Source organism: Muscardinus avellanarius (assembly GCF_963383645.1).
Source record: "Muscardinus avellanarius genome assembly, chromosome: 3".
Taxonomy (NCBI): Eukaryota; Metazoa; Chordata; class Mammalia; order Rodentia; family Gliridae; genus Muscardinus; species Muscardinus avellanarius.
The window spans coordinates 59,720,860-59,746,482 of record NC_137788.1 but is presented as its reverse complement, the minus strand read 5'-3'; the positions used below and the strand labels follow the sequence as shown (position 1 = coordinate 59,746,482).

At 39.8% G+C, this 25,623-nt stretch overlaps 1 protein-coding gene across 1 annotated transcript; it reads left to right on the top strand.

Annotated features, from left to right (window-relative positions):
- Positions 1-858: 858 nt before the first annotated feature.
- Positions 859-24,449, top strand: RPE65 (retinoid isomerohydrolase RPE65; the record flags this gene model as incomplete). The annotated part of the gene is made up of 14 exons (XM_080692656.1): positions 859-898; positions 1,513-1,593; positions 4,312-4,462; positions 6,122-6,229; positions 6,333-6,474; positions 10,501-10,648; positions 12,132-12,213; positions 12,452-12,584; positions 12,689-12,828; positions 13,673-13,802; positions 22,227-22,341; positions 22,434-22,528; positions 22,636-22,747; positions 24,298-24,449. The coding sequence occupies exons 1-14, from the start codon at positions 865-867 to the stop codon at positions 24,447-24,449; spliced, it is 1,623 nt and encodes a 540-aa protein (XP_080548782.1). The 5' UTR covers positions 859-864.
- Positions 24,450-25,623: the final 1,174 nt, after the last annotated feature.

Genomic DNA, 25,623 nt, shown 5'->3' with positions numbered 1-25,623 from the left:
GGAATTTTTCCCTATATTGAAGTAAATATATAGAATGTGGGTCTAAATCGTGGTAAGATTTGTATGACTTGAGGCTGGGGCTTGGAAGTAGTTTTGAGCACTGGAGCATCAGGCTGACTTGGGCTCCACTTCTTACCCACTCATCTCCTAGCTGTGTGACTTTGGAAAAAATAACTTAACTCTTTAAAGCCTTAATTACTTAGCTTTTTTAAAGTTTTTTTTTCCATGTATAGGATGAGTATAATGATACTTATACCCATTGTAATTGTGTGAAATTCCAATCAGCTAGTGCCATGTAAAGTTTCTTTTATGGTATGTGGCACATAGTATGTGCTTTATAAAATATAATTATCATTAGGAAGTCTGGTCAGAGCTCTTACTCTAAGAAGTTATAAAATGGATGCAAAAGAGGATATAGACATTAAGCAACAATATAGAACCTGAATCTCTTGCTCTGACTAGTTTAAAAAAGCACTGCAGCTCTTGGAAATTGGTGGAGACATGAGATGATGGGCTGGGCATGGTGGCTCATGCCTGTAATCCCAGTACTTGGAGACTGAGACAAGAGGATCACAGGTTTGAGGCCAACCTTAGCAACTTAGAGAGACCATCAGCAATTTAGCAAGCCTCAGTTTCAAAGTAAAAAATTAAAAAATAAAAGGGGGATGGGAGTGTGGCTTGGAGGTAGAATGCTTCTGGGTTATATCCCAGTACAGAAAGAAAGAAGAGAGAAAGAAGAAAAAGAAAAGAAAAGAAAAGAAAGAAAGAAAGAAAGAAAGAAAGATTTAATATCATTCTCAATGTTCTTGTCTCCCAATCTGTAGAAGCCAGAGGAATTAATCTTTCCATTAGGCAAGAAAGTCAATGATATGGTCAGCTGAAAGTGTCAGTAGCGGGGGTAATTCTTGGGAAGGATCCTGTGTACGATCCAAGTTCAGAAAGAGAACAGCAGGATTCATCAATTTGTCTTCAAAAATATGAGATAACAGCACAGGGCAGGATTGAGGCCCCTGAGACCACTACCATAAAAGAGAGATCATGTCAGGTGTGGTGATGCACACCTATAATCCTAGCACTTGGGCAGCTGAGACAGGAAGATTGCAGGTTCACAGACAGCCTCAGCAATTTAGTGAAACTCTCAGCAACCTAGTGAGACTGTGTTTGTTTCCAAATAAAAAGGGAGGAATAGGGGTATAGCTCAAAGGTAAAATACCCTTGTCTTCAATACCAAGTAATGAAAGAAGAAAAAGAAGGAGACAGGGAGGGAGGGAGGGAGGGAGGGAGAGAAAGAGAGAGAGGAGAAATTCCCTGACCTGAAAGGAGGAGCCCTGAGTTGGGACTCCCTCCATCCCCAAGTACTTCTCTCCCCATGAGCCCCACATACTCCCTGCCACTAGTGGTTGTGGATGGACATTGGACCAAGATGCCTTCTCTCTTGGAGCACTTCTTCTGTTTCTCCGGATTTCTTGAGTATCAATGTGGGCTTCTTCTTCATTACCCACTATTTCAGAGTGGAGCATCCTGCTGGTGGTTACAAGAAACTGTTCGAAACTGTGGAGGAATTGTCCTCGCCGCTCACGGCCCATGTTACAGGTAGGGCTCATCTGACTTGAAGCCCTCCTCTTCTGGGGGGAGAGATTTCTCTTCTCTGTTCTGGATTCCTATTCATTAGCATCACTCAGTACTGGCTCCCTGTCCAAGATATAGAGAGGGGAATTTGGAGGTTCAGGTTTTTATACCAAGAATCCATTTTCTGTCATTTACATTTACTTTCATTTCTCTTGATGTTGATAAGTATTGCCTAGATTAATTCCTTGAAAACTACACCTTTGTTGTTCTCAAACCATCAGTACCTGGCTCAGGACCTGTCACACAGTGAATGCCTCAGAAGCAAATGTCTGTCCCGCCAGGCTCTGAATACAAGAGGGTCTGGTGAGAAGTGTCTGGGAATATCACATAAAGGGTGGTGGCTTTCATGTCCATTATATTGGAAGAGTGTTGGTTCTAGAGACAGGCAGGTATGGTCACAGCCCCATTATTTCACCATCTGTGAATCCTATGTATTATTTAAACTTTTTTTTATTTTTATTTTTTTGGTGGTACTGGGGTTTCTGGCAGCCCTTCTACCTCCAGGCTACACTCCCAGACCTATTTTTACATTTTTATTTTGAAACAGGGTCTCCTAAGCCAGCACACGTGGCTGGCTTCGAACCTGCGCGATCCTCCTGTCTCTGCCTCCCAAACGCGGGGTTTACAAGCGTGCGCCACCACGCCCGGCTTATTTAAACTTTCTGAACCTCAATTTTTTCACCTACAAAAGGCCAAATTTTACCTCATGATGATGTTGGGGAGATTAAATGAGATCATGTAAATAGAATAATTCACCCCAAATTGAACACAAAGTAATCAATAGATGGTAGTTTTATAATCACCATCACCATCCTTGTCTAAAAACCCCGTGTGAGCCACACAAGTCCTTGCTTGGTATGATGTGGTGTTGTAGGAAGGGTCACTGCCTGAGCAAGTCTCCTTCCTCCCAGCTTTCTCCTCTGCAAAATAAAAAGGATGAGGAAAATATTTTTTCTCAATTATATTCTGATGCTAGGTGCTAATAATCAGAAAATTAATATTATGCTTCTAGTTAAGCCTAGCTGCCAGATGAGGTGGCACACACCTATATTCCCACTACCTGGCAGGCTGAGACAGGAGGATCACAGATTGAAGGCCAGCCTCAGCAACTAGTTAAACCAAGCTCTCTTTTCACGTTTTTATCCTGCATTGGGTAAGCTGCTAAGATTGGTCTGTAGAAATAAACCCATTTGTTATAAAAAAAAAAAAAAGAAAGAAAGAAATCCTGGTAGGGTTTGCACAAATAATGCTGTACTTTGCAAAGATAATAGGGCACAAACTCACTGTGAGAGTGGGATGTTTTTAAGAACTATCTTCGGTGCCCTTCATTTTGCAAACAAGAAAACTGAGGCCCAGAGAGGAATGTGGCATATCCTCAGCAAGAGTCCAGGTCCGTACACCATCTCTGTGTACCTTCTGCTACAGCAGGTTGACTTTCATCTGGATTTTGTTCATATCCTCAGAGGGTTGAGGTTCAGAATTTTAAAAGACTAGTAATTCAGTCACTTTATTTAAATGTTATTTATTTAACACAACTTTTTTTTTTGGTGGTGGTGGTAGTGGGATTCCTGGAAAGGCTTTTACCTCCGGGCTACACTCCAGACACCTATTTTGTATATTTTTATTTGGAAACAGGGTCTCCTAAGCCAGCGCGGCTGGCTTCGAATCTGCGCGATCCTCCTGTCTCCGCCTCCCAAGCACAGGGATTACAAGCGTGCGCCACCATGCCCGGCGCTTAACACAACCTTTTTTGGTGGTACTGGGGATGGAACCCAGGGTCATTGTACCTCTGAGCTACACCTCCAGCCCTATTTTTTAGTCTTTTTTTTTTTTAAATGAAATCTCACTGAGTTGTGAAGGGCCTCAGTAAGTAGCCAAGGCTGTCCATGAACCATGATCCTCCGGTCTCAGCCTCCCAAAATCTGGTATTAAAAGCATGTGCTACCATACCCAATTTAACACAACTTTTTTCTCTTTCTTTCTTTCTTTCTTTCTTTCTTTCTTTCTTTCTTTCTTTCTTCCTTCCTTCCTTCCTTCCTTCCTTCCTTTCCTCCTCCTCCTCCTCCTCTTCCTCCTCTTCTTCTTCTTCTTCTTCTTCTTCTTCTTCTTCTTCTTCTTCTTCTTCTTCTTCTTCTTCTTCTTCTGCAGTACTTATTTTTGTGCTATACCCCCAGCACTTTCTTATTTTTTATTTTCAAATAGGGTCTCATCAAATTGCTAAGAACAGCCTCAAACCTGTTATCTTTCTGTCTTAGCCTCCCAAGTCCTGGGATTACACATACAACACTTATTTAAATGTCTTGATACCTGCTCTTTATTCATACTTTTACTCTTCAATACACCAAATACATTAAGAAATTTGAGAATTGTTCTAAAAGTGGGACGGAAAGAAGATGAATAGATTGGTATCTGGGGAAGTCTATTAGGTACAGAAGTCCATTCACCTCAAGGTGCCTCCCCTCACTCCTTCCAACTCATTATCTAAGCTCAGGGACACTGGCACAATTCTCAGCTCCTGGTCTTCTAGGGAAAAGAGACTCCAGTCTGTAGATACCTTCTGAGCACTACCTGGTGTGAGGGCTGCTCAGTCCTGCTGCTAGTGCGATGACCCCAACAAAGGAGGCAGAAGCACAGCCCGAGAGCAGGGACAAGGAGTGATGCTCTGTGTCTTCCTCATGGCAGGCAGCATCCCTCTCTGGCTCACCGGCAGTCTCCTTCGATGTGGGCCAGGGCTCTTTGAAGTTGGATCTGAACCATTTTACCACCTGTTTGATGGACAAGCCCTCCTGCACAAGTTTGACTTTAAAGAAGGACATGTCACATATCATAGAAGGTAAGGAAGAACAGGAGCTCACCCTCTCCTCACCTCCAAAAGTGGGACCTAGCTTAGCTCTCCCTCCCATGTGCTTTCTAGCCTCCTGAACCCAAGAAAGGACTTCTGTACCATGTCCTTCTCAGCATCTTCCTGGGTTAGTATGTTCATGTAGAGACCTGGTAGCCATGAGATCATGAAGAAGCTAAAACGGAGAGCCTGGGGCCCAACATGCCTGGCTCTGAATCCTATATCCACAAGTACCACTCACCTCAGTGCTTGACCTCTGTTGAGATGTGGACCTCTCATTCTGTAAAATAGGAGAAATAATAGAATCTACTTGATAGGTTCATTACAAGAATTTAGATGAGAACATAGTCTAGCATCTAGGAAGCACGTGTGCATAAAGAAGTTGTTATGGTTATTATTATTATTATTATTATTATTATTATTATTATAGTACTGGCTATCTTGATTCCTTCTCTGTTATACAATCAGAGAGGACTGGGAAGGAGAAGGTGTGTCACAAGGAACATGTAGGTCATCCCAATACCAGAAAGAGAAGTTTTCTACAAATGTGGGGTTATTACGTAAAGACTTGAAAGCCTAATATCACTCCAGGAAGTGCTCCCAGCACAATGAAGACTTTGTCCCTTGTTTCAATATTCGGGCCTGTTAGGAGCTCTGCTGATTACCGCACATTGCAGGCATTTTGAAGTGACATCAAAAGGAAGAGTAAATGAAGATGTGAAGTCGTCAGGATAACTTAGTCTGTGCTAGAAGAGGAAAATTTAGCTGTGAGAGCAAATTTTGGAGTTCAGATGAAGCTTTCATATGCCTTCTAAAGGCCTGTTCGTAAGAGAAAGTGCAAAATCAGATTTTAATTGGCTCTCCACATGAGAAATCCTTGGCAATACTGGCCAGCTCATGTGGGATGTGGTCAGCAGATCTGCCTGCACAAGAGGATGAATTGAAGAATATACTTTTAAAAGTATATCAGAATGATCTGGGTGTGGTGGTACATGCTAGAATCTCATTATCAGGGAGGTGGAGACAGAAGGATCACAGGTCCAAGGAAAGCCTCCGCAACACAGTGAGAGTTAGCAACTCAGTGAGATCCTATCTCAAAATAAAAAAATAAAATAAAAAGGGATGAAGGTGTAGAGTAGATATAAAATGCCCCTAGTTCAATCCCCAGTACCACAAAATAAATTCGGTTAAATTGAAATAGATTCTAGAATTGAATAGAAACACAGGAAGGACAGAGGGATATTGAGAGCAGTATAATTTAGCACACCATATCCTATATTTCTTACTACACATAGATCATGAGGTCTTAAGTACAGGGAGTCAGAAGTCCCATGGGGCTGTATTACACGATACAGAAAGCTAGTCCAACTCTGGCCATCCTGGGTCATAACCAAGCTCGGCCACATAAGCCAATCGCTTAACTCCTCTGAACTTCCTTATCTGTCACCATAAAGTTTAGAAAACTAAATTTAAGCTCAGGGCTTGCTATCTCTTTCCCCTGTGGCCACTCTAAGAAAGGAAACTGACAATTCATGTTATGGTTTTTGATTCTGCCCTGCTGAAGACTCATTGAGTAACCATTCTAAGCTCCACTTACATGGCACTGATGACCGGTATCTGTGACCCTTCCCCTGTCTCCATGTCCCTCAGGTTCATTCGCACCGATGCCTACGTGCGTGCAATGACTGAGAAACGGATCGTCATCACAGAGTTCGGCACGTGTGCTTTCCCAGACCCCTGCAAGAACATATTCTCCAGGTTATTGAAACTGAGCTGCATGTTACTAAAGTCTTTTTACATCAGCCTCTTTTCTCTGGTGGCCTGGGAGCTGTTGAACTGAAGAATTCATTTGTTTCCGCAGATTTTTTTCTTACTTTCGAGGAGTGGAGGTGACTGACAATGCCCTTGTAAATATCTACCCAGTGGGGGAGGATTACTATGCCTGCACAGAAACCAACTTCATTACCAAGATTAATCCGGAGACCTTGGAGACAATTAAGCAGGTAGGACGCAGGGCTCAGGGGATGTTGCTCAAGAATTCCCAGTTTGGAACTGAGAATTAAATCAGCTGTGGGATTTGATGGAAAGAACACAGGAGCCAGATTAAATTTCAGAGCCTTGCCTTGTCACCAACTCTGTAACATAGGACAAGCTTTATTTTTTACATCTGTGGGATTTTAAATGTGTTTATGGATTGTAGGAAAACCACAAAATATGCCTCACATGTTCATTCATTTGTTCATTCATGACACAAATATTTATTGAGTGCTTTCCATGTTCTAGAACTTTTGACAGATACAAGGGAATATATCAGTAAGTAAGATAAGAGGGTCCCTGATCTTCAGGGCTTATATAGGCTATCATGGTCCTGGTATGTACTGAGTGTTCAAAAACTGCAGCTTTTAATATTGAAAATTCATGGTTTTAGATAAATATGTTGCATTAATTTGTCCCTTCTTATACTCATTATAAATAAAAACATATCTTAGCCACGCATGGTAGGCATACCTGTAATCCCAGTACTTGGGAGATTGAGACAGTAGGATTACAGATTGAAGGACAGCCTCAGCAATTTAGCAAGACCCTCAGCAACTTAGTGAGGCCCTGTCTCAAAAAATAAAAGTAAATAAATATATAGGACTGGGGTGTAGGTCAGAGGTAGAACACACCTGGGTTCAAAGCATAGTAGAGAGAGAGAGAGAGAGAGAGAGAGAGAGAGAGAGAGAGAAAGAGAGAGAGAGAGAGAGATCTTAAATAGTATAGTGCAAAATGTATGTCAACTATAATAGAAAGGGACACATTTCTCTGAGAATTTGAGCAATCTCGATGCAGTCAGTATTCCTTGAAACAGGCACATTGACATCTATTTGCAAGGTAGCATTCTCATCCTTAGAAACTTTAACATCTAGATGGGAAAATAAAATAGGCACACAAATTAACTCTAATAGAATATAAATGTGATGAGTTCTTTAAAAAAAGAAAAACTGCTGGGCATGGTGGTACATGCCCAGTAGTCCCAGTATTTAGGAGGCTGAGACAGGAGGATCACAGGTTTGAGACCAGCTTCAGCAACTTAGTGACCCTGTTTCAAAATAAAAACCAAAAAAGAGTTGGGAGCATAGTTCAGAGGTAGGATAACCCTGGGCTCAATCACCATTACCAAAAATAAAATAAAACAAGGGAAATAAAACCTTCTAAGAAAGCCCAGATAAGAGATTATTTCTGGCAGTAGTGGGATCAGGCAAGCGCCAGATCAAGAATTCAAAGGACTTGTACTTGAGCTAGAATTTAAAGAAGTGTACTGCTTCAGCAAATTTGCTGAAAAGATATTCTAGATAATGGAAAGCACAGAGTTGGGAAAATAAGGGATATGTTCATGGAAACTAAGAATAGTCTCTTTGGCTATACTCACGTTATTCCTCAGTGGAGGCTCTCGAGGCATTGGGTAGGGAGTGACTCGCCGCTGTAGAGGCTCTCCTACACTTTTTGCAGGGCCCCATCCACTAAACGCTAGTCATGTCCTCAATCACTGTACAAATGCAAAACGCCTCTGATATTTCCAGATCTCCCAGGAGGGGGCAATGACATTCCCAGTGGAGAACTAGTCACCTAGAATATGTAGGATCAAGGGAACGGTGGGACATAGGGTAGGATGAAACTCAGAGTTTGAATAATGGGCTCAAGGATTTTAGTGTTTTCATCATTAATAAGCAATAAATGTTAGGAGAGATATGTTTAAACCAATTTAAATATTATATAATATATACATATTGAAACATGTAGTTTCCAGCTGATATATATAATTTTATACTTTTATGTACCAGTTAAGAGATAACTCTTACAAAGAAGACCAGATCTTTGAATATGGTAGTAATAGAGACAGAAAGGAAAAAAATAGTCCCAACACTGGATCTCAATATCACGTGCTGATGTATAATTCTTGTATAATTCTCCACAGACCATTAACTAAGTCTTAACACATACTCGCAACAGCTCTTTCTGGTTGATGTGTGTGTGATCATGCTCAAATGTGTCAGATCATTTAGAGAAGAACTGAAGCCAAGTTTCTAAAACATTCATTTGACGGTGAAGTGAATCCATATCCCAATTGCATGGTGCTTTAAATGGAAAAGTAGAAGCTAGGGTATGGCCCAGAAAACTTTGTTATGGGACAGTCAGTTTCCACTGTGATCAGCACTGTAGTCTGACTTCATATGAAAATATAGTTCGAATTTTTCTTTTTTACTTATTGACATAGCATCCTACCCAGTGCTTTTGCCCCCAGCTTGATTCACCTAAGTAAAATTAGGAGTGCACCAGAAGTATTTTTTTTCAGTGCACCAGAAGTATTTTTTTTTAATCCAAATGCAAATGTGTTACTCTATTAAGGGCCATAGTTTCCAAGAAAAAGTCCAAATGAGAGGGACTGGCTGTTCTCACATCCCCTTCTCCAGGCACACCTCATTAGCAGCCATGCTGCTTAACTGGTAATCCTGACAGCACATGCCATTCCACAGTTTCATGCCTTCCCATTAGGATTTCTTCTTCCTGGAATGCCCTATCAGCCTCCTCCACCTGGTAAACATCTACTAACCCTTCCAGGATGAGTTAGAGGCACTGCCTTCAGGGAGCTTTCCCAACCCCCCAGTCTGGGTTAGCTAGCTTTTCTCCACATGTCCTATTTTGCATTTGCTGCCCTACATGACTGCATACAGATCTAATAAAATGCTGTCTAATTAAAGTTACTGCTGTGATAGAAATACTCTATCATCACATTTTTCAAGTGTTATTAGGCACATTAAGTGTCACTAACATAACTGAAGAACTGTATTTAAAGTTCTATTCTGATTATAATTAATTCACATTTAAATGCTACATGTTGACGTGTCGCCTACAATATTGACTGCCTAAGTATAGACTGAGGTCCTTGAAAATAAGGGTCTTCTCGATGTTCCCAGACCCTGGCACAAGTGTTTGGCATGGATTAGAAGTCCAGTGATGAATGAGTGGATGAATGAGTGGATGAAGGTCTTGCCTGTTTTTTAAAAAGAATTTTGTTTTGATAAACATTCCATTAACTATTCATTCAATTAATCTTCACTGAGTAGGTTCTAGGTAGAAATCTTGGGCTGAGTTTTCAACATATGCCCAATAACCTTGGACAAGATATTTGACTTCTCTGAGACCTCAGTGTTTTTTTTTTTTCTTCTTCTGCAAACTGAAAGGTTTGTGCTAAGTGTATGGTTCTGAATTTCTTATGAGACTCTGAATTAAGTTAAATTTCTGAATCCTTATTCAAAAAACATTTGAATTTAATTCTGGAATGTTCATGCTGCTTCTGCTTAGGTTAAGACTTTCATACTAGATGAGTCCTGAAGTTCCTTTTAGCTCCAAATGCGTCATATGTGCAAGACACTGGCTTTGCTATTTATGTTGTCCCATGCCACATTGTCATTCTTGTTCATCAAAAATGATTGAATAGCCCAGCTTGGTGACACTCACCTGTAATCCCAGTACTTAAGAGGCTGAGACAAGAGGGTTGCAGGTTTGCAGCCAGCCTCAGCAACTTAGTGACACTCCATTTGAAAATAAAGTAAGACTAGGGATGTAGCTCAGAGGTAGAATGACCCTGGGTTCAATCTTTAGTACTACCCAAAAATAACAACAATTTCATAAAATTCAATATAATAAAGGAAGTATAAAGAAGTCACAGAACTCAAATTTACCAGTGTTTAGGATTATTAACCTTTGCATGCAAAAAGAAAATGACTAACCAGAGCCATTTATGGCATACATCAAATGAAGAGCACAGTCTCCAAGAACTGTAGATTTCAGACACCTGCGGACTCAACATGGGGTCAGAGGAGAGTTGTGCAGTGAAAGTGAGACTTTAGACAAGCTCGAAAAAGTCTGGTCCAGAGATGGAAAGAAAGACAAAGCCAGAGTACACAGGTTAGCAGTGGGGCCAGACTAGGGGCAAATGTGTCATCTTTCTCTTAAAGTAGATGCATTTGTTCTCCTTCCCATAGGTGGATCTTTGCAACTATGTCTCAGTCAATGGCGCCACTGCCCATCCCCACATTGAAAATGATGGAACTGTTTACAACATTGGTAATTGCTTTGGGAAAAATTTTTCAATTGCCTACAATATTGTAAAGATCCCTCCACTGCAAGCAGGTGGGTTGACCAGTCTTTCTTCTTCTGAAAACATATCTATATTGTCAAAAGGCTACTGGAAATTCAGGATACCAGACCAGAATGGCAGGATAGTATCATGTGCATAGTTTAATTACTCTAAGGCTTTATACCAGCTACTCTCATTGGTCCCCTACCAGGTGCCTTGTGCCCAAGGCACCACAGCAAGAGACATTAACTTGAAAACACAGAAAGCAAGTCGCCAAGTGTTCTTTTACAATGGTTCAAGTTCTAGAGTATATGTGGATTTGACAATATACAATTTAGATTCAAATCCAGCACACCTTTATTAATCACTTACTAATATGCCAAGAAAATTTATATTAAATAACCATACATACATACATACATACATACATACAGAATAGTGCGTAGACACGTGCACGTGTGCGTGCACGCACATACACACACAGACACACAAACACAAATGTACTATTTTCTATTAACTCCCAAAACTACAAAGAAGTCTAGAAAAAAAAGGAGCAAGAATACTCAAAAATTTTCTATTCATCTTCTATTCATTGCCAGGTTCATTGATAATCATCTTGATGTTAGAATTATTTTAATTAGTATGGATTGTTGTTTAATATTGCTTAGTATAGAACTTGAAATGTAGTCTCTGAACTGGCAGCATCACCTGGGAACCTATAAGAAATAGAAATATTGACCCCACCCCAACCAGACTGAATGAGAAATTCTGGGAGTAGGTCCCACATCAGGATTTTAAGAAGTCATTTATGAGTCATGGATGGTGATGCACACCTGTAGTTCTAGTCTTAGGAGGCTGAGAAAGGAGAATTGCAGGTCCAAGACCAGCCTCAGAAACTTAGCAAGACTCTCAGCAACCAAGCAAGACCCTGTTTCAAAAAAAAAAATGAATACAAATAAATAAATAACAAACAGGGCTGGGGGTATAGTTCAGAAGTAGAACACCCTTGGGTTCAATGCCTAAAACCACACACACACACACACACACACACACACACACACACGTCATTTCTGTTATTTTCTGATGCACACTAAGGTTTGAAGGCCATTGACTTGGTAGTAAAAAAAACTCTATATGTGCATAAGAATTAATGCACAAGGTTGTTGATATAAACTCATCTATGTTATCATTTTAGACATCTTAAGATACTACAAAAGGTACTTTGAACAAGTTTTGCTTTCTCATTCCTCTGACTTAAACCCCACATCCATTTATTATAAGATGTGACTCCATTATACTCTTGCAAAAGTCTATTGGAGTGCACTTTTTCCAATTTTGTTGCTATTTAGATTTTCTTAGGTGATCGAAACTCCACATGAAATTTCACTAAGATAAACCAATGACTGAGAAAACACTGGAAAAAAAAACACTATCTGAAAATGTATTTCATTGCTTGTATAAGCTGTTCTAAATGTTTTGTATTAAGAAAAAAAAAAAGAGGGTCTTCCAAAGCCTTTTAAAACCACTTTATTTCAGACAAGGAAGATCCAATAAGCAAGTCAGAGGTCGTTGTACAATTCCCCTGCAGCGATCGATTCAAGCCATCTTACGTCCATAGGTAACTTGAAGGCCTGCTATGAATCTCCAGGAAAACTCCAGTTTAAAGATCTCTTTTGCCTACCTTTCAATACCAATCCTGATCACGATGTTTTCTTGCAGAAAATTAAATTTAAACATAAATAATTACCTGTAGGCACTGTTGATTCACATAACTAAGCGTACTTTGTATATGTATATTTAGTTATAGCTTGAGACTCAGCCCTTCCATTCATAAGCCCATTTGTGTTTCTGAATAGTTTTGGTCTGACTCCCAACTATATCGTTTTTGTGGAGACACCAGTCAAAATTAACCTGTTCAAGTTCCTTTCTTCATGGAGTCTTTGGGGAGCCAACTACATGGACTGTTTTGAATCTAATGAAACCATGGGGGTAAGTTATTTATCAGTCAAGTTCCTGATTCTAAAGAAGATATATTTTATAATGTGCATTTTTCCTTTTTCAAATGCATCAAAATATATTTCTTACATTTCAAGGTTTGGCTGCATATTGCTGACAAAAAAAGAAGAAAGTACCTCAATAATAAATATAGAACTTCTTCTTTCAACCTCTTCCATCACATCAACACCTACGAAGACAATGAATTTCTGATTGTGGATCTCTGTTGCTGGAAAGGGTAAGAAGCGGCACTGGATTAATGTTTCCTCTGTAGTTGCTTCTGGAATTCAGGATGATTTTAAAGAAATGCTGCTCTCAATGTTTAATCTGAATTGCATCTAACACAACAAGAGGTCTGCAAGATTCAAAAACATAATTGAAAAAGCAGTAGGGAATTTAGATAATCAGAAACACAATCTGAACCTCAAAACTATAGTTAATAATTGAAAGCTACTTGGGATCAGGAACTGGACCTGAAAACAAAAGGCTCTGTGACCTGAGAAATGAATCTAAACTTGACTTAAACCTGTCAGTATCTCTAGGGAGCCCTGAACCTACTCACTCAGACACTTTATGTTTTGCTTTGTTTTTATTGGTGCATTATAATTATAGATTATACTGAGGTTCCGCATGACAGAAACATGCATGCACATAGCATTCATTGTGTTTCCTTTTGGGCTCACTTTCTTTTAAATTTTTTATTGGTGCATTGTAGTCATACATCTTAATGGAGTACAAGATGGTAGAGGCCTACATGCACACATCACTCATTTAGCCCTTCCCCCATTCCCACCCCAGACTAGCCAGGTCACTAAAAACTTAACACCTAAAGACATAAACATAATGGTGACAAGAAGTGGAACAGAACATATCTAAGTCTTCTGTGTTTTCAAACATCTCTGTGAGGCAGGTTTCTCATGCCGTTTACTCCAGATCCAACATAGTCTGTAGGAAATGATGCTGATATACCTGGGTCATTAGTGGTCTGCGTTGTGAAAAAGGAACATAAGCTTTTCAAAGTCATGAATCATCTCCCTAAAATTATTTGTAGTGATGTGCATGCTTGACTTCTTGTTTTGCAGGTTTGAGTTTGTTTATAATTACTTATATTTAGCCAATTTGCGTGAGAACTGGGAAGAGGTGAAAAAAAATGCCAGTAAAGCGCCTCAACCCGAAGTTAGGAGATATGTGCTCCCTTTGAATATTGACAAGGTAACCTTCTTCTAAACTGTTTTCAGATATACCTAGGATGGTTCATTTCTCTCAGGAATGGTCATCTGGTTTTATGTTTCTATATAAAGTATTGAAATTTCAGAGCTGTAAGGGACTTTAAAAATAAACTAATTAAAACTCCCCTCACTTTATAAACAAGGAAACCGAAGCTCAGAAGAATGGTGTGACTTAGCCAAAGCCTACTGCAGCAGAACCTGATGAAAACCAGGTTTCTTGATTCTAAATCTCCTGCTCTTTCAGCTATAAAATCCATTTAAAATACATGGCTTAGTGAATGGTGCAGACCTACCAATTCCTAAGATTTTTTGTCAGTATTGTACTTGAAATAACTTGAAATTCTGGAGAAATGAGGCATTAGAAAGTACCCTTTTGAAAACCTGTAGTGAAAGGAGTGAATTGTTTTGGTTTTCTACCAATCTGAAAATAGCAGAGGACAAAAATTATTAACAGGATTAGACCATTATAGGAAAGTTCAAACTTTCCCTCTAAAGGTTTGATAACTGAAATAAACTGACAGATTAACAGGAGAAATGGCACACAAATTTATTAATGTGCACATGGGAATTCTATAAAATACAAAACTCAAAGAAAGGTCAAGTAGCTGAGGATTAAATGCCCTTTTCATGGAGGAGAGAGAAGCAGGAGCTGTATGCACTTGTAAAAAAGGAGAAATGATTTTTAGGAGAAAACAATGGCCAGAAAGCTCCTCTGAGCTCCAGAGTGGGGTTTGATTTTCAGTGTTTTCCTCTGTGACCTGAGTTTAATCTTCCCTGGAAAATGAAATTTTAGAAAGAAGATTTGATCACGTTGCATTCTTCTTTCGCTGATCTGGTCTTTGGGTAGATAAGGGAACTTTGAGCACCTGGCTTTTGCTCACCCCTGATAGCCTCAGTTTAAAGTACAAGAGTTGGGGATATTGTTTTCTGAGCTCTAGTACATTTATCTCTTTATTTCTACTGTTTCTTCCTCATGCTCAATGCCTATCTTCTTGGAATAATCAGAGTCACACCAAAGAAATACCGAACTAAAAATTATATATGTGTGTGGAGGGGTGTGTGTGAACATTTATATATGAACACACACTTCCCTTTATGTCCATAGGCTTCTTAATTCCACAAAAGGAGTTGAAGCTGCTACATGGAATGTAAAACATTGAACCAAATATAAAATATTGAACCAAAGTCTTATATCAGACATAGTGAAAAATAAAACAAACTTAGAGCCAGATACTATGGCTGGTTCTTAAGCAAACTCATAAGTTTTATGAAGAATGATAATGGCAGAGGTGGGTGAAGGTTGTGCTCAGGTACTAGTGCTGAGCAAAAAGCTTCTCCAAAGGCAAGGGGTTTAAAAACTAAGACAGCCTAACATGGAGGTGCATGCTTGTCATCTTAGTATGTGGGATGCTGAAACAGGAGGATTGCAGGCTTGAAACCAGGCTCAGCAACTTAGCCAGATCCTGTTTTCAAATAAAAAATTTTTAAAAACAGGGCTGGGGATGTAGCTCAAAGGAAGACTGTCCTTGTGTTCAATTCCCAACAAAACACACACACACACACACACACACACACACACACACACACACAAAGACTTACTATGGAAATGAAAAGTAATACCTGTAGCTGATTCATTAAAAATACAAGGGAGAGGGTATTAGCCTCAGAGACTGAAAGACAGGTTATAGTGATATTATAAGGGTTTTATTAGTCTTTGGATGATATATAAATATTAAGGAGTCACTGAAGTCTTTTAAATGTGTGGGATGTGTAGGAAACAAACAGCTCTGTACTTCAGGAAGGTCCCTCTTGCACATCATAGAGTATAGATTGGATGATGGAGAGGCTAGAGGCTAGAAGCCCTATTAGAGTATGAATGCAATAGGCCCATAAAAAATGATATATATATATGAATAAAGAAAATGGCATGGCACCAGGTGTGGTAGCATACACCTATAATCCCAGTGCTTGGATGTTTGAAAAAAGAGGGCCTCATGTTTGAGGCCAGTTTCAAAAATTTAGCAAGGCCCTGAGCAATGTAGTGAGAACCTGTCTTAAAATTAAAAAATTTTAAAAATCTCCATGAGGCAAGGCCACTACGGAGGCCTCCGAGGCCAGGATCAGAGCCTGCCGAGGGGTTAGGCCGGTACTGGGGCCAGCGAGGCCGGCATCGGAGCCTGTCGTGAGGCAAGGCCGATGCTGGGGCCTCCAAGGCCAAGATAAGACCCAGCCGAGGGGTTAGGCCGGTGCCGGGGCCAATGGCCGGCATCAGAGCCTTCCATGAGGCAAAGCTGCTACTGAGTCCTCCGAGGCCGGATCGGAGCCTGCCGAGGGGTTAGACTGGGGCTGGGGCCAATGAGGCTGTCATCGGAGCCTGCCGTGAGGCAAGGCTGGTGCTGGGGCCTCCGAGGCCGGGATCAGAGACTGCCGAGGGGTTAGGCCGGTGCTGGGGCCAACAAGGCTGGGATCGGAGCTCACCATGAGGCAAGGCTGGTGCTGGGGCCTCCGAGGCCGGGATCAAAGCTTGCCGAGGGGTTAGGCCGATGCTGGGGCCAGCGGCCGGCATCAGAGCCTGACAGGAGGCAAGGCCGCTACTGGGGCCTCCGAGGCTGGGATCGGAGCCTGCCGAGGGGTTAGGCCGGTGCTGGAGCCAGAGAGGCCGGGATCGGAGCCTGCTGTGAGGCTAGGCCAGTGCTGGGGCCTCCAAGGCTGGGATTGTAGCCTGCCGAGGGGTTAGGCCGGTACCGGGGCCAATGGCCAGCATCGGAGCCTGCTGTGAGGCAAGGCCACTACTGTGGCCTCCGAGGCCGGGATCGGAGCCAGCTGAGGGGTTAGGCTGGTGTCGGGGCCAGCAAGACCAGAATTGGGGCCTCCCATGAGGCAAGGCCGCTGCTTGAGCCAGCAAGGTCTGGATCAATCCACCGGGTAGGCAGGCCACTACTGGGGCCGTCAAGAGTGGGATCGGTACTTGCAACACGGCATGCACAGAGAAATATCGCAGAAAATATAAATCAGATGCTTCCCCTAATCAACAGGAAGAGGTTGAGCTATAGAAAGGGCCCTATAGTGAAGCAACTAATGTGACCAATCAGAGGGTATGGAATAGTGGAGGACGGAGCCTCTTTAAAACGCAGGAGGTACATAAACAAATGTATCAAAGTTAATCACCAAACAAGCATGGGATCGAGGAAGGGGGAGGGAATGGGATGGGGGCTGGATGAGGACTAATTGGATGATGTGTGCTTGTATATCCTCTCAAGTCTAGTACTCCAATGTGATTGATATATGACTACAATGCACCAATTAAAAAATAAATAAATTTTTAAAAAATTTAAAAATCAAGATATGGCTCACACTTGTAATCCCAGCACTTAGGGGGCTTAGACAGGAGGATCACACAGGTTCGAAGCCAGCCTCAGCTACTGAGTGAGGCTCTCAGTAACTTAGTGAGACCCTGTTTACAAATAAACTATAAAATAGGTCTGGGAGTATAGCCCAGAGATAGAAAAGCCCTTGGTTCCACCCCAAGTAACAGAAAAGAAGGAGAAGGAGAAAGAAGAAGAAAAAGAAGAAGAAGAAGAAGAAGAAGAAGAAGAAGAAGAAGAAGGAGGAGGAGGAGGAGGAGGAGGAGGAGGAGGAGGAGGAGGAGGAGGAGGAGGAGGGAGGAAAAGGAGAAGGAGGAAGAAGGAGGAGGAGGAAGAGAAGGTGATGATGATGATGATGATGATGATGATGAAAGGTTTTGGAGTGTAACTCAGAGGTAGAGTGCCCCTGATTTCAAAAATAAAGAAAAATGCAGGGCGTGGTGGCGCGCGCTTGTAATCCCTGCGCTTGGGAGGCAGAGACAGGAGGATCGCGCAGGTTCGAAGCCAGCCGCGCGTGCTGGCTTAGGAGACCCTGTTTCCAAATAAAAATGTAAAAATAGGTCTGGGAGTGTAGCCCGGAGGTAGAAGGGCTTCCAGGAACCCCAGTACCACCAAAATAAATAAATAAATAAATATAAAAATAAAATAAAGAAAAAGCAAATGGCAGCTGAAACACAAAGGAAGACAAAGTTAAGAGATGTTTAGGAAGTAGAACCACAAGAGTTGGTAACTAGTTATATACATTAAGGAATTCAAAATGACTTCTATGTTCTTATCTTGAGCAGTTGAATAAAGGTATAAATCACTAAATTGTAAACACAGAAGCAGAAGGAGCTGGTTTGCAGAAAAAGGAGTTAGATTCGTTTTATATATGTCAAGTTAAAAATACCTACTGGTAATCTCAGAAGAAATAAATGTTCAATAGGTGATCAGTGTATGTGGATCTGGAGTTGAGTTGAGATTCTGGTGAGTGATCAGGTGGGGGACCTTACACACTCCTACTCCTGCATAATTCAGTATCCACTAAAAAAAAATCCAAATGAATGAATGAGCCAATTGATTTGAGTAAATGATTATCTTGATAATAATGGTAAAAATGCAATCTTTTTTTCTTTTCTTTTCTTTTTTTTTTTTTTTTTTTTTTTTTTTTTGGTACTGGGACTTGAACCCAGAGACATTCCACCTCCAGATATATATCTCAGTCCTATTTTTATTTTTTATCTTGAAACAGTCTCACTTAGTTGCTAGAATTCAAACCTTCAATCCAGCCTCCCAAGTACTGAGATTACAGGCATGTGCCACCAGGACTGGCTCACAATCATCTTTAAATTAAGGAAAGAGAGGATCATTTAAGTAACTATATTTCAAAGTGAGAAGAAAGGAATTTTCTAGAGGGGCTATCATCACTGGCTTGCACTTTATTGGATAGGTAATAGGGAGACAGTGAAGGTTCTGAACAGAAGAGAAGCTGATAGTTACTGATATGAAAATTATACAAAATATAATAAAATATAAGAATGGTAGTATGGGGAAATCATATTTTATAATTTTTAAAGAAACATAAAAACTGGCTTGATTTTGAAATGAGGAAATCAACTATTGGGGAATACCAAGAGAGAAGAAAAAGAAAGACTAGGTGAATTGCTCAGGAAATACCCATGTGCAGAGAGACAGACACAAGAAGAGCCAGAAAAAGAAAAAGCCTCCAGAGAGCCCTACTTACCACTAAGAGAGGGAAATGCCATATAGGCTGGGGCAGGAAAGGGCTTTAACAGTGCCCACAGCTATAAACAGATGGTTAAAAAGAAATAAAGACTAAGAACCTCCACTAACTTTGGTGATTTCCAAGGGTGCAGAGCAAGAGAGGCAGAAACCAGGCTTCAAGAGCAGCGGTTGGTGAGTGTATGGGAAGAGCTGCTGCTGAGCCTATACTTTCAAAGGATTGGCAAAGAAAGGATAAATAGAAAGGTCATTAATTATGGGAAGAAAAGTCAGAAACAGACTAAAGGAAGGATGAGAAAGGATAAGAGGAGAGCATAAAGTGAGTGAGGTTTTGATACACTGATTAAGATAATGATAATTGTGTTTTTAGAATAGACCCTATGGTTTTTGTAAATGATCAAAAATATCAAAATAATATAAAAGGGTGGAAGTCTCACTCCAATCCTTGTCTCTCTCTAGCCCATTCTGTTCCTCCTTACTTTCTATGTATGATGCTTAATAGCTTTCTTTTCTTTGTTTATACACATTGATGAAAATGCAAATGTGAATGTATATATAGTTATATCATCTTCATTGCTCATTCATTTACACAAACGTATCTTTCTATATCTACCATCCACTTCTTATATTCACAGCAAGGTACAAAACCTTTTCTTATTATTTAACAATAAAAACTGATTTTTTTTAGTGTATAGTATATTATATAGGATAGATTGCTTTTTCAAGTGTACAGTATTTTTTTGTGTGAACAGACTACAGTTTATTCAACCAACCCCATACTGCTGGGCAGTAGAATTGTTTCCAATATTTGGCTATTACAAATAATGTCACAAGAAGCAACATTGAATGCATGTTATTTTATATATGTGCAAATACATCAGTAGGACAGAGTCTCAGTAGAAAGGCATCAGTTTCAAAAATAAGAAAGATCTGGGTTGTGGAGGAAAATAAAGATAATGTTACAGATTTCTTGCACACAATGGGTTTGACATAGACATTTGTGCTTACTGGATACATGTACATAAATATGTGCACCATGAACACCACTCCCCAGCACTACCACTAAGGTCCTTGAGATGCCATGTTTCACAAAACCATCTTCTCTATTTGCTCCCCAACTCCCATCACTTCTTTGCCCTCAAAATCTTCTACTAGTTACTACCAGGAAAAAAAAAACACATCCTCTCCTCAGAATAGTCCTTCTGTTTTTTGGTTTGTTTGTTTGCTTATTTGTTTATAGCTAAAATCTGGCTTATTTTTTAAGACACCAGTTTCCCCAGCAGAAATTTCCAGAGGAGGCAATTTCTCTTCTGCACAAAGGTACAGCCCTTGAACGACCAGGTCTGGAGTCAGGATGGGTAAACTTTTTCTGCTTTGCTGCTTCCAGATTGTTGTTTTCTCCATTCAGCCCTAATACTCTAAAAATCCTTCTGTTTCCGAATATAATTTCAGCTCCACACACAGCCAGGTGGCGTGTATGCATACCCTTGCACACCGCCCTGTTATTGTTGTCACCCATTAACCACTTCTCCTTTCTGGCTCAATGTTACTTCTACTACACCCTTTAATTCTTGGTGATTTCAGGGGGTTCTCCTGACAATTTGACCTCTTTGTCCCTTGCCCACCTCTACTGATCTTATTTTCTATCTCACCATTCACCCGCCAAGCTCATGCCATTGGTCTTGCCATTACACATGACTGTGCTCCTCTATAATCTCCATTCCATGCATTACATCACCCTTCATCTTTCTCTGTCACTTTCTGTGATGCAGTCTCCATTGTGAGCTTCCAATTCATGGAACACAGAATTGTCTCATTATCCTTCACCCCCTTGAAGCACTTTCCTTCCCTCCTCACTATTTGAATTCTATAATCAACAATTACGATAACCCCCTGCGTGGTCCCTTATTTCTTCCTTTTCTTTCTTACTTTATCAGATTTATTTGTCAAAACTACAACCTTATTTCAGCTAGAATATCCACTCACTTTATGTTTGTACCTCTGAGTTCAAACGTCAGTGCTACAAACACACAATAATGTTAAGTGTTCTAATTCTAAATGTATGACCACAAACCATTCTGCTACATTTCTCAGCTTCACTTACTGTCTTTCTTGTCTTTCTTTTCTTGTTAAAGATTCCACTCCCTCCTCTCTTAACACCTCCTACCTTCACACTCATAAGCGCATGATGACTGTGCTTCCTATTCCTCTGAAACAAATTAAAGAAATCAGAAAATAACCATAAACTCTTGCTTCCACATCTACTACTCACCAGCATTTGCACTCATAGGATGAATTATCCATCTCCCATCCAGAGATGCTCTCTCCATCCCTCACCCATCAGGAACATCACTCTAGCAGGTCCCCCCTCTCTCCTACATCATCCCTTCCCTGCTACAACCCCTGATTTATCTAGAATGCTTCGAATACAGCCTAGAATAAAACATATGATTAAGTATGTGATTAAATACAGATAAATTGATGTGTTCTTAGAAATCATGGTATCCACTGTTTTCATAAAATAATAAGAAAATTCATATGTGTGTATGAGTGTATGTATATGTAGTATGTGTAGGTTCATGCATATGTATGAAATAGAAGGTCTTTTAAAAATTTGGGCCAGCCGGGTGTGGTGGCACATGCTTGTAATCCCACATTTAGGAGGCGGTTCACAGACAACCTCAGTGAGGCCCTTTGCAACTCAGTGAGACCCTGTTTCAAAATAAAGAATAAAAAATAGGGCAGGGGATGTAGCTCAGAGGTAGAATGTCCCTAAGTTCTATTCCCCAGTACTGAAAAAAAAAATCTAGTCTAATGGTTTTTCTAATTTTTTGTCAACATAATTCCATGGGTTATTGTTTTTAAATAAAGCCAAAATATACCTTAACTATAAAAGAAATAAACACTCTTGTATCCCTCAAATAGTTGACTGATATCTTTGTTGTTTGGCAAAAAACATTAATAATTTATCTTTTTATTTTTATAGTTTATTTTTTGCAGAGGTCATTCCTTAGATCCCTAAATTTTCTTCGAGGACAGTCTTATTCTATGGATGAAAAACTTGAGGCCCTAATAGATTAGGAGGTTATAGGACTAATTCAGTGACATACAGCCATCAGCTGGCCCAGGAGCCTACAATTTACCCAGGCAGTCCAAGGATCCCTCTTCTAAAGCTTTCTACACGCACCCCCATCATGTAGGAGTGCGGGTGTTTTCTTATTTAAGAATAAACTGAGGACACCAAACTTGAGAAGTCTGCATTTCTGGCTGCTTGGATTTTCTTTCCTTCTCATTGATGTTTCTGTTACTTCCTTCCTTAGGCTGACACAGGAAAGAATTTAGTCACACTCCCCAACACAACTGCCACCGCCATTCTGTGCAGTGACGAGACCATCTGGCTGGAACCCGAGGTTCTCTTCTCGGGGCCTCGCCAAGGTAAGCTGATCTAGAGAGCGTCACTCAAAAGGGAACAGCCGTTCTACCGAGAGATTAACTGAGTGTTCCTAAGCTTGTGCTCTGTTTTGTAGCATTTGAGTTTCCTCAAATCAATTACCAGAAGTACGGTGGGAAACCTTATACCTACGCGTATGGACTTGGTTTGAATCACTTCGTTCCAGACAGGGTAATTAACCCATCTTACTCTCATCGGAACAGTGCTTTGAGTCCTATGCTAATCGAGTAAGACATAGGGACCAAATGATCAATGGAATTTTTTATTCTTACAAACAGCTCTGTAAACTAAACGTCAAAACCAAAGAAACGTGGGTGTGGCAAGAGCCTGATTCATATCCATCGGAACCCATCTTTGTCTCTCACCCAGATGCCTTGGAAGAAGATGATGGTAATGAAACTAATGACTATGTCTAACACTCTTTTTACGGGAGAGTTGTGTATCTGCTCAATAGGAGAGTTGTGCATCTGCTCAATAGAGGTTGACTGCTCTCTAATGTTCAGAATGATTCCTACACATGGGAGAAAATTGAAGAATTTAAGCTTACTTCAATTTAAGTTCCATCTCATGACTAAATCTTACAGGTTACTCATGGAAAAAATGTTCACACACCCCGGTTTCATGATAGAGCATCACGGCTGCTCTAGATGAAGGAAAGAGGGAGAAAAAAGTAACCCAGCATTAATTTTCTTTGCTTGCCTTACCGACCAAGATATATTTATGAAAAAGGATAGAGCTTACAGGAAGGAAAAGATGTATTCTAGCAGATAAACAGGAGAGTGTAGCTCTAAGTTTTGAATTATTCTTTTGTTAACCGAAGGCAAGCAAGGGACCCAGAGCCACTGCCGGTGAGGAGTGACTCAGTTACAGCCATCATTCTTAGTTAACCATGAAGGAGCTGGGACAAGAAAATATATATTGCATTCTCTGGGATTAAAACCAGAAAAATCACAGAAAAATTAGATGACTAATTAGATATCTAATCATTTAGCACTTCATGCTAAATGATTTTTACCTGCACAGTCCATTCAGTCAAAAGTACAAAAGATTTATTCTCATTTTGTTTGAAGAAAGTCAGCTTCCACATAGATCTTGGAAATTCTAGATGTGCTATTTTTTGTTGCTTTCAAAGTCTTTTAATCTATGTTTCCACTTGTTCATCACAACTTTTTTTGCAGTAGTTACAATGTGTTATATTCTTCAAAACAGATTCACTCATTCAATAAGTATTTCTTGCTAATATACTTTCATTGGTGAGTTATAATTATAACTCATAATGATGTTCAGAGTGATAGAAACACACTTGATATATTTCACTCGATTCCACCCCGATCTTTCCCCCTCCCCTCCCCAAACATATTATTGAGATTGTTACTGACGACATCACACATGAACATATTTGACTTTTTTCCTTTTCATTCTTTCAATTGCAATTTCATCAAGTCTCTTTTGTCCCTTCCCCACCTCCCTTTCCTAATCCCCTTCCAGTATTTTGTTAGTGTCTTTCCCCATTTATCTGAAATCCTTTTTGTTTCCCAATCTCTCTCTGGCTTCCACGTAAGAGAAACATATGACCCTTCATTTTCTGTATCTCACCGTAATATTTTTTAGTTCCTTCCATTTTCCTGCAAATGACATAATTTTCTTCCTTTTTATGGCCGAGTGAAGTTCCTGTGGGCGCTTGCAATGATCTAGTCATTGTAGTAAGGTGTAGGGGTAGAGTAGTAAGCAAGACAGACACGGTTACTTCTTTCCTGAAGCTAATAGCTAAGGATAGAAGGGCTTTAAAAGACCCATTCTGGTGGTCACATAACCAGGTGGTAAAAGAGTCCGAGCCCAAAGGCAAGTCATATGGCTTTCTTTGGTAATACGATGACATATAATAGATGGGTCTGAGCTATTTTAAATTCAAAACTTCCTTGTTTACTTCTCATTAACAGGTGTAGTTCTGAGCGTGGTGGTGAGTCCTGGAGCAGGACAGAAGCCTGCATATCTCCTGATCCTGAATGCCAAGGATTTGAGTGAAGTTGCCAGGGCCGAAGTGGAGATTAATATCCCTGTCACCTTTCATGGACTGTTCAAAAAATCCTGATCATATCCTAGCAAGATATGTTTCTGGTGACAAAACCAAGAAAATGCACTTCAGGTCTGCAACTAAACTTTACTCAATTTTAGCCTGCTGTATGTCATGGTTTTAATTTGCACATGTACAAATTTTGCAATGTTTTACAGAAAGCACTGAGTTGAACAAGCAATTTCTTAAGGAAAAAAAAAGTGCTTTCTTTGTGAGACAAACTGAAAAATTTCTTTAAATATTTAGCAATCAAATAGGAAACTAATGTGGACTTATTGGTTTTTATTCCTATTATAAAAGTACATTTTAGATAGCTATCTGCTCCAAACTTTCTTTTACCATTTAAAACCAAAGTCTTCCACTCCTGCTTTGTGTGTAGTTTTGCTGAGTCAAGGCAAAAAGACTTAATTACTGAGTGTCAACCCAAACTTTTTGTTAAACCAGGGACTATTACATAAGAGTACAGAAATTGTTTAGCCTATTTGTAACTTCTTAGAGATTCTCAACTTTACATTCTTTATTCCATTTTATTCAAATACATACTTTATTTTACTTAACATAGGCAGTTGCTACTGTTTTTGATTTTGCAATGAGAAAACTTATATCTCACCAACTGTGGCCTCTTAACCAGATAACATTGCAGAGATTAAGTTATATTTTAATACTTGTGTAATACCAACACAAGTCCATATAATAGTAACTAATTTTTTAAAAAGCTGAGCATAAGATATTTACAACTATATTATCAACTTAAAATTATATTATGGGATCATACTGAGGGGTTATATTTTGTTGCCTCTTCTGTTTAATTAAATGTTAAAGGTATCCACCTGATTGATGACAGGGCAAAAAAATTAACTCATTAACTTTCAGTTATTAATACATCTTAAGCATTTTTGTTTTAAAATTAATCTCTTCTTTGCTACAGATTAAGATTAAAAATGACAGACTTTGTACTATAAAAATAAATGTACAAAGTATATTTCATATATCAATTCTCATATCTATTTTATGCTCAAAAGCACAATATATCATCTTATTTAAGATTATCAGCATCATGTTGGATGAGATAAGAAAAGCTTGAAGAAGCAGATTGACTACAGCACTTTATATATCCATTTGTTTCTTTACTTAAAAAATGAAAGTTATAATTTTTAAATTATAACTACCTATTAAAACATACTTTTCAAAG